Here is a 15,816-nt window from a genome sequence, read left to right as displayed (position 1 = left end):
CTCAGCATGCACTTTTAGAAAAATATAGGGCTACAAGTGTCAGCAAGTCCTGTTATATGGGTTTCTCATCATTCTGTAATACTACAACACTCAGCATGGACATCTGGGAAAGTATAGAAGTAGCATGCTCCGTCGTCAAGTTTTTCATTGTGCTGTGGTCTATAATGAAATTGATGTCCCCCCTTATGATACTCATCCCATAGTAGGAATAGATGTCCTCCATGGAGGCCCATGCCTCATGGTGGGGAAGGGAGGCGATGAGTATCGGTGAATAACCATTTAATTGATGCTGTTATTGACAGTGGCATCAAATGGTTAAACAGCAGTGATCGGCGCTCTGGTTGCTGTTGTTGGGGCAGGTGATGGCACATACCATCTGTAATTGACAATGGCATCTACATGGTTAAACAGCAGTGATCGGTGCTTTGGTTGCTGCTGCTGGGGCAGATGATGGCACATACCCTGTATGGAGCTCCATGACTGTGATGTATATCTACACCAGGGTGTGTGGAGGGGTTCATACAGTACGGATAGAGGTAAAGTCATCTGATATTAAGACCTCTGAGATGATGGCTCAGTAGAAAGTTATAGTTCTTTTCTGGATTAAGACCAATGCTATATTTTTACCATCTTGTGTGTTTTTCTCCATTGTTTGCAGGGCGCTGAGAACATGGCCCTTCTCGATAATTCCACCAAAAATACACCACTTTTATCTCATGATGTGGAAAAAGGAGCGGATCCGCAAGAGCAGGACCTGCCCCCGCGGACTGGAATTTCATACACCCATTCCATTATTATTATAGTGATTCTATTCTATATGAATCTAGTCACCATCATGGCTACTTCCATTGGCACAGGTAAGTAGCCGTATACCATGTTATGTCGGGCAGCAAGGGTTATCTGGCCCATAGTTATACAGTAAAAAAAAGAACAAATTTTCATTATCAACAAGAAGGCTCATTAGTGTCTGTGACCTCTATTCCTTCTCTGATTACAATAACCTTCATTCTCTGCTCTTCTGCCAGCGATTCTGCCTTATCTGCAAGCCTCGTTCAAGATTGACGACAGCGGAACCGGATTGATCAACATAGGTAAAATTTCAATATACAATCCTATTCTATAGGTCCCTTGTGAGGACGACAATTACTCCAGACTGGAATCTCCTGACATCATAAGGTTCTACTTTGGTAGAGTTCACACGATGGCCGCCTGCAAGTCTTTATAGTTTCCAATAATCCAAAAAGTGATGAGGACGGGAGAAGTTTTTAAGTGCAGACGTTTAAATAATCCCCAAATCTAAAAATCTGGTGTAAAAATAATTTCTATTGTTTGCGACCTCCTGTTTCTTTCTTCCTTTTTTTTGGTATTCACGGGCAGCTACGTGCTGTTTGCTCTGCTCTATGGGTTTCTGGGTGACTGCTGCAACAGGACATGTATCATGTGTGTAGGGATGGCCATCTGGTCAGTCATAGAGTTCTGCAGTTCCTTCCCTCCCAATGAGGTAAGCTGACTATGAATCCCATTGGTAGAAGCTTAAAAGTTACTTAAAACATGCAAATGGTGAATCTAATCGGGCCCGTTTAGTGCCAAATATGGCCGTCATTATGCCGCTTACAAGAGTGGACACACGGCTCACTCAATACAAACTAGGAAATCAGCTGTACGCCTCATGCAGACATCTGTGCATCGCGGTCCGATCATCATCAGGCCGCGAGTCTGAGTGTTGCTATCACGCTGGGGTCGGCCGGCCCGCGGACTGTTTGTACATTGTGGTCTGTGATCCCCGTACGTCTGCATGAGCCCTAAAGCCTCACACTTTAGATCAATATTTTTCATTGGTATTTTCAAATCAAAAGCAGGAGAGGGTCCAAAATTTGTGAAAGTTAGAAATCTTTCTTTTAAGGTATTTCTTCAGGAATCTGAAAAACTTTCTTAAATAGTCACTGAATTTTTTTGTGTTTTCACAGAATTTTACACAATTTCTAGTAATTATAGGACTGTTAGGAGCTGCAGGGGCAAGCTTTTTAACACTTGCGCCCTCCGTCATTGCCGACCTCTTTGTGGGAGTCTGGTGCAGCCGCATGCTTTACAGCTATAACTTGGCGGTACCTATTGACAGGTGAGTATAGACCTATTTATATTGTTTTAAGAAAGGAATCTGTAATGATTCATGTTTATCTCTGCTGTTTGAGAGTTGTCATTGTTGCCTATTTTGGCAGTCGGTGTTTTCCGGAGCGTGGTCGGTGGAAGGAGCCTATCCCTCCGTGCCTCATTTCCGGGATCACAGCTCCTTATCATGGTGTCATTTCCATCGGATCGGCGCCAGTTATAGTTCTGCTCTGCAGTGTATTCGCTGCTCCCAGTAAGTTTGCCTGATCCTGCCTGTCTACGTTGTATGACACTGACTCCCAGCCTCCTTACTGCGTCTGTCCCCCCTGACTCTTGTCCTCCCTCTCCAGTCCCTTCTCTGTTGTTCCATCTCTGTGTTCTACCACTACTACCTGCTCTCCCAGATCCCGACCTCGGCTTGATACTGACTCCGGTATAGTTCTCCTCCAGTCCGTGACGATGTTCTGTCCCCATCACTGATTGTGTACACTCTACATAGGCAGAAAGCTGCCAAAGAAAACTGCCAATCACTGATGTAGGTGGGGTTATACAGAGCTCAACATTCAGAGATCTGCAAAATCTGCAGCAGAGAAAACAGATATTTTATCAAAACTACAGCAAGCAGACCAGTAAGTGGTGCATCTCTGAAATCATGGTCTTTGTCCCTACATTATACTGCTCTCAGATGTGCAGAGAAAGACCTGCTGGTGGATTCTCTTTAATGGACCCACTTCCACAACAGTTTATTAAACCAGGCTGTGGTTGCGTCCATTTTGTAATAACACCAGTGTGTATGTAATATCTAATGTCTCTCTCTTCGTCTACACAGATCCCCCCTTCTCTGGGCATTTTAGGAGTCCTGCTAATAATTGCGTTTGTAAAGGAACCTTCCAGAGGAGCTGCAGAGGGAAATAACAGCAAATCCTTCAGCCTCAGAAGATGGATTTCAGATGTGAAACAAATATCAAAAAAATAAGTGTGTTGTGTATATTGTTTGATGTCAGGGATCTACCCCGTGACTTCTGTATTATTGACATGTTTTTTCCTTTTTCACTTTCTGCAGCCGAAGTTTTATATTTTCCACTCTTGGAACAAAAACTGTAAATTTTACAGCCGGTGCCATCAGCTTCTGGGATCCTGAGTTCATGCTGCGGGCCCGGAATATCTTACAAGAGAACGCGCCGTGTCAGACCGACGTCTGCAACTACAATGACAGCTACAAGTTTCAAAGACTTTAACTTGACGATTACTGGTGGGAATTCAATTTCCCCCTACACCAATGTTCTTTAAAAAAAAAAAAGTAATAAATTATTTATATTTCATTCTTCGTGCTCTTTTACTCATCTCTTTACTTCTTTGCAGTATGATTTTCGGCATCCTTACAGTCGTCGCTGGCATCATTGGAGTTGTAGCAGGGGTGGAGATAGCCAAAAGATATAAGAAATACAACCCTAGGGCCGACCCAATAGTTTGCGGCTTTAGCTTGCTGGGCTCGGCCATTTTACTATTCTTGGCTATTTATTTGGCAAATATTACCCTTGTGGCCACTTATGTAAGTACCTGATGATTGCTTTGATCCCCTTACTGGGTCTAGGATATAGGAGCGATGTATTGAGCTGTAGATATCATAGACCATAGCGGGGGCGGTCTATGAATAAATGGAAACTGGGGGGATGAAGGGATTAAAAGGGCAAAATATATAAACGATAGAAAAGTGTGCAAGAAACTAAAGTGTATATTATATTGTTCTTTACTCTCTGCAGGTCTTGATATTCATCAGACATATATTACTTATGATGAACTTTTCCATTTCTGCTGATATTTGCCTGGTGAGTGGAGAAAACCGCTAAACTTATCATAGCTAAAATTACATTTATGTAGTCAGTCTGTATGTTCTGTTTCATCCATCTAATGCCCCATAATCCTGACTGCATCCAAGTGTTTGTTCCCAACTAAAATCCAAAATAGACCTGATGCCAGGTGATTAAAAACGTCTTTATTAAAGTCTCAGTACACAACGTGTTTCGGGGCCCCTTTCTCAGTCCAGGATGACTGTACTGTATTTCCGTGTTATGTATGTTCACTTTGTCCGCGTTCTCTTGTCTCGTTGGGTTCAGTGTCTTCCTTTAACTCACCCAGAATATTCTCTTCTTTCAGTATGTGGTGTCTCCCGCAAGACGAACAACAGCACAGGCCATGTCCATGATATTATCCAACCTGCTGGGGGAAGCCATAAGCCCCCTTATCATCGGGGAGGTAAGTATTTGTTACCTACATTCATATCATATTATAGCTACATTCACACATCTGTTCCTTTCTTACATTCTTATAAAACAGACCTTTTTCTCTCGTGTCATCTGTGTTGCATCCATTTTTCACATCCATTTTTTAAAAAATTAAGAAGGTAGAGTATGTGAGTGTTTATTTATCCATAGACTCTAAATAATAGATCAATGGATGTGTTTTGCAAAATTTGTTATAGAAAGCGATAGATATTTTTTATTATTATTATTAATATTATTATCATCAGCGTCCTCCGGTGGACAGAAAGAAAGGTACGTGAAACTTCGTGTAGTGAGTAATGGGGGTCATTTCCATTGGGGACACAACAACCTGCAGAGGATTATAGAGGGACATGTAGAGATTCCTGGAAATTGCAATTAACCTTTTCAGAACATGGCCAATATTACCTCCTCTTCATCTCTATTTTTCTGTCCACACAGCCATGTGAAAGCTTGATTTTTTTTGTGACATGAATTGTTCTTTTAAAAAACATCATTCATTTTATTATATAGAAAAATGGTAAAAAAAAAATTACAACTGAGGTGAAATGGTGAAAAAAAAGATATTTAGCAACTTTTTTAGTACTTTCTTTTTACTGCATTCATTTTGTGGTAAGATTGATCTGGAAATGTGATTTCAGTGTGATTACAGCAACACCAAATATATTTTTCATTATTATTATTATTATTATTATTATGATTATTACTCAAGTGGCTGCAACAATTTCAGAACAGTATAAAAAAAATATTTGTTTCACCATTTTATGAGCCCCTGGCCTTGTTCTCTCCATGGCGATTTGACAATTTCATAGACACCATATTGGGACACACAAATTTTTGGGGGAAATTGACAGTAAAAAAATAAATACCCCCCCCCCCCCCCCTGTTCCCTCCAAGTCTGTCATTTTCTTTCTCTTGGTTTTATGGATAAATCGGTGACAGATATAACAAAGGGTCAGAATTGCATTTTTTTATTCTCTCTCTCTCTCTCTCTCTCTCTGTATATATATATATATATATATATATATATATATATAAAATTAATATTATAATTTTATCTATTTTTTTAAATTAGGATGATTGACATTTTTATATTTTATCATTTTTAATAAATTGTAAAAGAGGGACTTTTTTTGTTGATTTTCACCTTACTTTTTTAGTCTCACCTAGGGGACTTCTCATCATACTGTAGTACCACAACACTCAGCATGCACTTTTAGAAAAATATAGGACTACAAGTGTCAGCAAGTCCTGTTATATGAGTTTCTCATCATTCTGAAATACTACAACACTCAGCATGGACATCTGGGAAAGTATAGAAGTAGCATGCTCCGTCGTCAAGTTTTTCATTGTGCTGTGGTCTATAATGAAATTGATGTTCCCCCTTATGATACTCATCCCATAGTAGGAATAGATGTCCTCCATGGAGGCCCATGCCTCATGGTGGGGAAGGGAGGCGATGAGTATCGGTGAATAACCATTTAATTGATGCTGTTATTGACAGTGGCATCAAATGGTTAAACAGCAGTGATCGGCGCTCTGGTTGCTGCTGTTGGGGCAGGTCAAGGCACATACCCTGTATGGAGCGCCATGACTGTGATGTATATCTACACCAGGGTATGTGGAGGGGTTCATACAGTACGGACAGAGGTAAAGTCATCTGATATTAAGACCTCTGAGATGATGGCTCAGTAGAAAGTTATAGTTCTTTTCTGGATTAAGACCAATGCTATATTTTTACCATCTTGTGTGTTTTTCTCCATTGTTTGCAGGGCGCTGAGAACATGGCCCTTCTAGATAATTCCACCAAAAATACACCATTTTTATCTCATGATGTGGAAAAAGGAGCGGATCCGCAAGAGCAGGACCTGCCCCCGCGGACTGGAATTTCATATACCCGTTCCATTATTATTATAGTGATTCTATTCTATATGAATCTAGTCACCATCATGGCTACTTCCATTGGCACAGGTAAGTAGCCGTATACCGTGTTATGTCGGGCAGCAAAGGTTATCTGGCCCATAGTTATACAGTAAAAAAAGAACAAATTTTCATTATCAACAAGAAGGCTCATTAGTTTCTGTGACCTCTATTCCTTCTCTGATTACAATAACCTTCATTCTCTGCTCTTCTGCCAGCGATTCTGCCTTATCTGCAAGCCTCGTTCAAGATTGACGACAGCGGAACCGGATTGATCAACATAAGTAAAATTTCAATATACAATCCTATTCTATAGGTCCCTTGTGAGGACAACAATTACTCCAGACTGGAATCTCCTGACATCATAAGGTTCTACTTTGGTAGAGTTCACACGATGGCCGCCTGCAAGTCTTTATAGTTTCCAATAATCCAAAAAGTGATGAGGACGGGAGAAGTTTTTAAGTGCAGAAGTTTAAATAATCCCCAAATCTAAAAATCTGGTGTAAAAATAATTTCTATTGTTTGCGACCTCCTGTTTCTTTCTTCCTTTTTTTGGTATTTACAGGCAGCTACGTGCTGTTTGCTCTGCTCTATGGGTTTCTGGGTGACTGCTGCAACAGGACATGTATCATGTGTGTAGGGATGGCCATCAGGTCAGTCATAGAGTTCTGCAGTTCCTTCCCTCCCAATGTGGTAAGCTGACTATGAATCCCATTGGTAGAAGCTTAAAAGTTACTAAAAACAAGCAAATGGTGAATCTAATCGGGCCCATTTAGTGCCAAATATGGCCGTCATTATGGCGCTTACAAGAGTGGACACACGGCTCACTCATAATACAAACTAGGAAATCAGCTGTATGCCTCATGCAGACATCTGTGGATCGCGGACCGATCATCATCAGGCCGCGAGTCTGAGTGTTGCTATCACACTGGGGTCGGCCGGCCCGCAGACTGTCCGTACATTGTGGTCTGTGATCCCCGTACGTCTGCATGAGCCCTAAAGCCTCACACTTTAGATCAATATTTTTCATTGGTATTTTCAAATCAAAAGCAGGAGAGGGTCCAAAATTTGTGAAAGTTAGAAATCTTTCTTTTAAGGTATTTCTTCAGGAATCTGAAAAACTTTCTTAAATAGTCACTGAATTTTTTTTGTGTTTTCACAGAATTTTACACAATTTCTAGTAATTATAGGACTGTTAGGAGCTGCAGGGGCAAGCTTTTTAACACTTGCGCCCTCCGTCATTGCCGACCTCTTTGTGGGAGTCTGGTGCAGCCGCATGCTTTACATCTATAACTTGGCGGTACCTATTGACAGGTGAGTATAGACCTATTTATATTGTTTTAAGAAAGGAATCTGTAATGATTCATGTTTATCTCTGCTGTTTGAGAGTTGTCATTGTTGCCTATTTTGGCAGTCGGTGTTTTCCGGAGCGTGGTCGGTGGAAGGAGCCTATCCCTCCGTGCCTCATTTCCGGGATCACAGCTCCTTATCATGGTGTCATTTCCATCGGATCGGCGCCAGTTATAGTTCTGCTCTGCAGTGTATTCGCTGCTCCCAGTAAGTTTGCCTGATCCTGCCTGTCTACGTTGTATGACACTGACTCCCAGCCTCCTTACTGCGTCTGTCCCCCCTGACTCTCGTCCTCCCTCTCCAGTCCCTTCTCTGTTGTTCCATCTCTGTGTTCTACCACTACTACCTGCTCTCCCAGATCCCGACCTCGGCTTGATACTGACTCCGGTATAGTTCTCCTCCAGTCCGTGACGATGTTCTGTCCCCATCACTGATTGTGTACACTCTACATAGGCAGAAAGCTGCCAAAGAAAACTGCCAATCACTGATGTAGGTGGGGTTATACAGAGCTCAACATTCAGAGATCTGCAAAATCTGCAGCAGAGAAAACAGATATTTTATCAAAACTACAGCAAGCAGACCAGTAAGTGGTGCATCTCTGAAATCATGGTCTTTGTCCCTACATTATACTGCTCTCAGATGTGCAGAGAAAGACCTGCTGGTGGATTCTCTTTAATGGATCCACTTCCACAACAGTTTATTAAACCGGGCTGTGGTTGCGTCCATTTTGTAATAACACCAGTGTGTATGTAATATCTAATGTCTCTCTCTTCGTCTACACAGATCCCCCCTTCTCTGGGCATTTTAGGAGTCCTGCTAATAATTGCGTTTGTAAAGGAACCTTCCAGAGGAGCTGCAGAGGGAAATAACAGCAAATCCTTCAGCCTCAGAAGATGGATTTCAGATGTGAAACAAATATCAAAGAAGTAAGTGTGTTGTGTGTATTGTTTGATGTCAGGGATCTACCCCGTCACTTCTGTATTATTGACATGTTTTTTCCTTTTTCACTTTCTGCAGCCGAAGTTTTATATTTTCCACTCTTGGAACAAAAACTGTAAATTTTACAGCCGGTGCCATCAGCTTCTGGGCTCCTGAGTTCCTGCTGCGGGCCCGGAATATCTTACAAGAGAACGCGCCGTGTCAGACCGACGTCTGCAACTACAATGACAGCTACAAGTTTCAAAGACTTTAACTTGACGATTACTGGTGGGAATTCAATTTCCCCCTACACCAATGTTCTTTAAAAAAAAAAAAGTAATAAATTATTTATATTTCATTCTTCGTGCTCTTTTACTCATCTCTTTACTTCTTTGCAGTATGATTTTCGGCATCCTTACAGTCGTCGCTGGTATCATTGGAGTTGTAGCAGGGGTGGAGATAGCCAAAAGATATAAGAAATACAACCCTCGGGCCGACCCAATAGTTTGCGGCTTTAGCTTGCTGGGCTCGGCCATTTTACTGTTCTTGGCTATTTATTTGGCAAATATTACCCTTGTGGCCACTTATGTAAGTACCTGATGATTGCTTTGATCCCCTTACTGGGTCCGGGATATAGGAGCGATGTATTGAGCTGTAGATATCATAGACCATAGCGGGGGCGGTCTATGAATAAATGGAAACTGGGGGGATGAAGGGATTAAAAGGGCAAAATATATAAATGATAGAAAAGTGTGCAAGAAACTAAAGTGTATATTATATTGTTCTTTACTCTCTGCAGGTCTTGATATTCATCAGACATATATTACTTATGATGAACTTTTCCATTTCTGCTGATATTTGCCTGGTGAGTGGAGAAAACCGCTAAACTTATCATAGCTAAAATTACATTTATGTAGTCAGTCTGTATGTTCTGTTTCATCCATCTAATGCCCCATAATCCTGACTGCATCCAAGTGTTTGTTCCCAACTAAAATCCAAAATAGACCTGATGCCAGGTGATTAAAAACGTCTTTATTAAAGTCTCAGTACACAACGTGTTTCGGGGCCCCTTTCTCAGTCCAGGATGACTGTACTGTATTTCCGTGTTATGTATGTTCACTTTGTCCGCGTTCTCTTGTCTCGTTGGGTTCAGTGTCTTCCTTTAACTCACCCAGAATATTCTCTTTTTTCAGTATGTGGTGTCTCCCGCAAGACGAACAACAGCACAGGCCATGTCCATCATATTATCCAACCTGCTGGGGGACACCATAAGCCCCCTTATCATCGGGGAGGTAAGTATTTGTTACCTATATTCATATCATATTATGGCTACATTCACACATCTGTTCCTTTCTTACATTCTTATAAAACAGACCATTTTTCTCTCATGTCATCTGTGTTGCATCCATTTTTCACATCCATTTTTTAAAAAATTAAGAAGGTAGAGTATGTGAGTGTTTATTTATCCATAGACTCTAAATAATAGATCAATGGATGGAAAACTTAAGCATGAAGTATGCCTTCCTTTCTCCTTCTCTTTTCAACAGATTCCTACAGACATTAAAGAGTAATGGCAGTTTTAATTTTTATTTCAGAAATCAATCATACACATGAAAATACGAAGTATTGAAAAATATATTTTCAGAGAAATCTACTTTTTCCTCTTCCCAAACTGATCGTTTATTCTGAAAATTCTTAATTCCATGGCAAAATCTGTATTCAGTGAAGAAAGATTCTAACATTACTGGGACAGGAGATGACAGTTGGTGCTTATAACATTCTATGCATGGGGGGGGAGCTAGAGGCAGGACTCCTCCCATCTACATAGAATCTAATCGGCAGCAAGGGCCATCCTCTATCTTAGTAATGTAAAAATCTGTTTTTAGCAAAAAGTTTGGGTAAATTAAGAATTTTAGAAATGTATGGCGGAGAAAGAAACAGATTTATCTGATAGGATCTATCATAAAGTTGCTTATGTTTACATGTACTAGTGTATATATCTATATATATATATATATATATATATATATATATATATATATATATATATATTTTAATATGATGATGGTTACTCTTTAATGGCAGAGTCTGAGAATACGACCCAATCTGAGTCTCACGGATCAGAGACACGGATGAGTTTTTAAAACATCTGTTTGTTTGGATTAGGAAAAAGACGGACAAAGCAGTGACTTATACAGCGGATGTGACTGCAGGGATGCATCTTCCTTCGTCCTGGCTCAGGCCACAAATCCCCTCATAAGTAAATGCTAGAGCCATCTGTCAGGGCTGATGCACAGTGCCTGTATGTCAAGCGCCTTTAAATCCTATAATTCATAATCATTATGCTGCTTACTGATTGCAGGGTTCATGGACCCACATTAGGAGTAGGATCCATTCTGGCTGGCTTTGTGGGAGAATGTACCATGGTGGCTATTGCATCATGCTATGAATATCGAAAACAGGTAATATTTGACTCCATTCATGATAACACAGCAGGTCAGCGGCTATGTTAATATTTATGTCTAATTAATAATAATAAATGATTAGGTTCCAATAAATCAGAGTTATGCAGTTATCAATAGGGTGCTGTTGGTATATGCTGTATATTGGGATATACGTATGTCTGGTCACACAGCAGAACAATAAGGTTTTATCTCACCTCAATGACTTATTACTGTTTTCTGAGTACTTCAGACAAAAGCCCTTGACTCAAAGCAGCAATTTTCAAATTTAGAAAAACTGCACTATAATGCTCCTAGGAACGTTGTGTCCTGCAAATGAATGTTCATGATGTAATAATCGTTTATTTGGCAAATTCTATTAGAGCAGACAATTCAGGACACACTAGCAGTAGCCACACACATACCCATAGAAACTATGTATGGAAGCTATGCACAAGCAAACTATTCTTCCATTGGGTGCACAGCAGCAGAACTCCAAAGACACGATGTCCTGGAGTCATGTCATAGACTATCTGCTGGAGGAGGATATCACATGAGTCCTGTCTCCAGACAATGTGTAGTACTGGGGCTGAGGACACTTGGACCAGTTCTGTTCATAGTTGGGAGGATAGAAGCTCCTCTGCGATCTGCAGTGAGGCCCCTTCTCTTTTTATGACAACCAGATTTCCTTGATATCCATTGACTCCTATCAGGGTAAACGTGTCCAGCGAATTATGCTTTTTTCACTTTCATTAACTATACATAACTATTTATTTTCTTTAATTTTCAGATATCCAACCTCACTAATAGACAAAATCCAGACTCGGCTCGTTTGAGCTTTCACAGTCTGCAGTACGCCCTCTGGGCTTGTCCCTTTGTGGTGACCCTCGGAGGAGGATTCTTTCTAATATCTTCCTGCTTTATTGAAAATGATTGTGAGAAGGCCGAATTGGAGGATGAAGGTACGTGCAGAAATACGTTCATTATCCACTCGCATTAGGTTTATAATCGTAAATGTAACACCGAGCGTCTTTATAATGTATCTATCTCTATTAACCTATTGAGTTAACAGACAGAAGCGGTTAAACAACAAAGCTGCTGTTAACTCATTATTATAACATAGTTAGTTGTATCCTAGTGTGATCCTTCCCTCCTGATTATGGGGCTGATGATATGACATCAATTGTATTTGACAATAATAATTGATAAAAAGCTGCTTTGTATTTTTGGTGGAATCTGCTAAAGTGAACCTGTCACTTGCCATAAATATGCATTTATTTTACCCAGTATAAATGCTGCTATTCTCCTGAATCCCCGGTGTTTTTCGTCTTTTGTTCTCGTATGTCCCCGTTCTTGTTATATCTCCCTCCTTTCCCTGTAAATTAATTTAATATTTTAGTCAACTGGGTGTTGTCCTCAAGTTTTCTCTTGTCTTAAAAAGATAATTTTGAGAGTCACACCCACTTATCAAAATAAAAACAATATTAGATTTATATAAAGGGAAAAGGGGGCCATTTCTCAAGAATTGAGAATCCTAAAAACAAAAGATGAACAACATCAGATTGAGGAAAGCAATGGTATTTACAACAGGATAAAAAAATGGCAAATGTCAGGGTCATCTTGTTCAATCTGTTTAACATTTATGAATTTTACAAAAAAAATAAATTAAAAAGAAATATAAAATTGGGAGGATAAAAGGAGGGAAGAATGGAGTAACAATAGGAAGTTACAGGGGAAAAAAGTAAAGTCAAGTCTGGTCATTATTATTAGTAATAAAACCAGCATTGTAATTTTGCATTTTTTACATATTTGTAAACATTTAATTTGGTACATATCTGGTATATTTTATTAATACGTGTATTTTAGTTTTTAAGTTCTGGGTTTATCCTGGGTAAAGAAAAACCACAACACTTAAACTATTAATTCATCACTAAATATCTTTAAAAACACCCAACATTTTCCCTATTGCAAAGTTGAACTGAGATATATTATATATATATATATATATATATATATATATATATATATGTGTGTGTGTGTGTGCGCTCATATCCTTTCAATTGCTTGTGATATTGATGGGGATATTATTTGCTTCCATTGTGTTGCGATTAAATGTTTAATCACCAAAAAATATATAACAAGAGATGTGCCAGAATTTGGGTGAGATTTCTTCTAGACCTCGTGAGAATAATACTAATTGTGGAGTAAGTGTCATATTGGGTTTAGAAATTCATAGGAGAAAGTTCAAAGTTTCTTTCCATAATTCCATTAATAATGGACACCTCCAAAATCTGTGTGAAATGTATCCCGATTTACAACGGCCTCTCCAGTATAGAGATCTAAAGTGAAAGAAAGACAGGATCTCCCGGAACAATGCCCCAGGCTAGAAAATACGTCCTCTGTGGAATCATTGGCTGCCTCTTCCACTTCCTCTGTATCTTTTTTAGATCGGGGGATACCAACCTCAGTAGGGCACACATTAACAATATAGATGTAGGATCTGGATTAAGAGCTGATTGCCCAAGGGGTCCAAAGGATCTGGGAGCTAGACCTAAACGATCATGTCAAGCTATAGCGGCTGATGTTTTGAACCCTAATAATAACTATGGGGAATCGTGTGCTGGATCCAATGATACTGTAGATAAAATGCAGGTAGTTAATTTGTCTAAAAGGATCTTTAAGGATGGAGATGAAGCTCTGCTCTTGAGAGGATTAACATTTGTACCCACGACAAGATTTAATGTCTTTGACTGGGTCAAGGACCTAGCCCTTTTCACAAGAAAATTAAGATGGGCAAAATACCATAAACAAATGGATAAAAACAGATGACCTTAACTTGGGATACAGGTGGAGGACCTATCTGATCTACGTCTATTGGAAAGTTTGTGGCAAGAAGGCCAGGGAGATGAGGGTGAGGCTCTTTTACTAATTTAAGGTCCAAAAGTACAAAAACACCCCCGCTCTTTGACACTAGCCACATTGATATTTTTGCAAAATATAAACAAGGCACTCCTAGATCCAGTGAAAAAATATTTATTTTTTATTAAATACTCAGTGCAGTTAGACGTTGCGGCCCACACATGGCCTTCATCAGTAACTGAAACAAATTAACAAAATATACAAAATTACCACAAAGTAAATAAAATATATGTATATATAGTGTCATTTATCCATAGCAGAACAACTGTCTGCTTAGTGATACACAAGATAAAAGTAGAGAAGACCAGTAAAATTAGGGAACATCACATGAATAGATATCTGGATCCAAGAGGAAAAGCAAGAAAACAAGAGGGTGATGTGGGGAAAGAAAACCAATACAGAAAACAATAGTAGTAGAATAATGGTAGTATAGAGATGTGCACCCATCTAGCACCTGAATTGAGGAGGAATAGATATGGTATGTTGTTGCCATCAGTGCTAAAGGGAACACTAGAACAAATATGGAAGGATATCAGATATGGTACTCCCTCAAGGAGTGCCTTGTTTATATTTTGCTACATATGGTTCGGAAACCTACCTGAGCACCCTAGCAATTATTTTTGGGTTGAAGTGCTTTATCCTCTTGACATTGATATTTTTGAACATCTGGTAGAAAAGGGGTTTGAAGAGATTACTCAGAATACGAGGACTAAGAGTCCATTATAATCAAGCCCTCCGATAAAGGGGGCAATGTGGTTATAATGGACCGGTCACAATACAGACAGATGTGCTTGGAATTATTGTCCGATCGGGATGGTTATGAGGTCCTAAGAGAGGACTCTACTAATAAATATCTACTGGAATTAGGTTGCATTCTGAGAAGGGCATTTGAAGAAAAATTGATAGATAAAAAAGAAATGCTTTTCATGAAACCCAAGAGTCCGCAGATTGCCACCTTTTACAGTCTCCCAAAGCTGCACAAGGGTTATCCACCTGTGAGGGGACATCCAATTGTCTCGGGCATCGACAGTTTAACACAAAATGTCAGCACATATATCGATACGGTATTAAGATCATTTGTGCTGACATTACCGTCGTATGTCCGAGACACTATGGACGTCCTCCGGAGACTTGAGGATGTGCAGTTGGAGGATGGTGTGCTTTTAATAATCCTGGACGTTGAGGTTTTATATAGCTCGATCTCTCATGAGTATGGCTGTGAAGCCGTAGAATACTTCCTGAAGATGAAAGGGACACATATGTGGAAACACAACAAGTTTGTGATGGAACTTTTGAGATTTGTGTTATCTAGAAACTACTTCCTGTTTGCTGGGCGTGTCTTCCACCAGCTCAGGGGCACTGCGATGGGGAGCCTGTGTGCCCCCACGTATGCAAATATGTTCCAGGCCTTACTTACACCAATCGTGAGTTCATAAATTGTAACACCATGGGCATAGTGTATTTAGATAAGTGTACAAGCCCTAAGATGTATGTAGGGAAGACAATTCGTCATTTCAAACAAAGGATTCTGGAACACATAGGCAATACCAGAAGGAAGGAGGATACTCCTATTTCTAAACATATGTGGGAATTTCATGGAGGGAATTGTGGAGAGATTTCCTTCCAGGGAATTGAAAAAGTGAGGGAGTCTGGCAGGAGAGGAGATATAGACAATAGGGTACAGAGGAAGGAGACGCAGTGGATATATAGGCTGAAGACTGTGTCCCCCAATGGCCTTAATGAGTCTATCTTCTTTACCCCTTTCATTTAATTATTATTCCCACAGTAGATGTCTATTGTAAATTTCCCTACTACTAAATGTGAGCTTACCTAGTAATATTGTGTAAATAGAATAGATATTGAGTGCAGTAGGCTAG

General features: G+C 39.8%; 1 protein-coding gene and 1 pseudogene across 1 annotated transcript; both read left to right on the top strand.

Moving 5' to 3' along the window:
• Positions 1 to 670: 670 nt before the first annotated feature.
• Positions 671 to 5,922, top strand: LOC142254354 (protein spinster homolog 1-like; annotated as a pseudogene).
• A 59-nt stretch (positions 5,923 to 5,981) lies between these two features.
• LOC142254353 (protein spinster homolog 1-like) lies at positions 5,982 to 15,375 on the top strand. The gene is made up of 11 exons (XM_075325399.1): positions 5,982 to 6,008; positions 6,164 to 6,362; positions 6,530 to 6,595; positions 6,877 to 7,004; positions 8,445 to 8,587; positions 8,679 to 8,837; positions 8,978 to 9,167; positions 9,379 to 9,444; positions 9,773 to 9,871; positions 11,811 to 11,982; positions 14,807 to 15,375. The coding sequence occupies exons 1-11, from the start codon at positions 5,982 to 5,984 to the stop codon at positions 15,373 to 15,375; spliced, it is 1,818 nt and encodes a 605-aa protein (XP_075181514.1).
• The last annotated feature ends 441 nt before the right edge of the window (positions 15,376 to 15,816 follow it).

Source organism: Anomaloglossus baeobatrachus, chromosome 10 (assembly GCF_048569485.1).
Source record: "Anomaloglossus baeobatrachus isolate aAnoBae1 chromosome 10, aAnoBae1.hap1, whole genome shotgun sequence".
In the NCBI taxonomy this organism is placed as follows: Eukaryota; Metazoa; Chordata; class Amphibia; order Anura; family Aromobatidae; genus Anomaloglossus; species Anomaloglossus baeobatrachus.
Note: the sequence above shows the minus strand (reverse complement) of the source record. Positions and strands in the feature narration are given on the sequence as shown.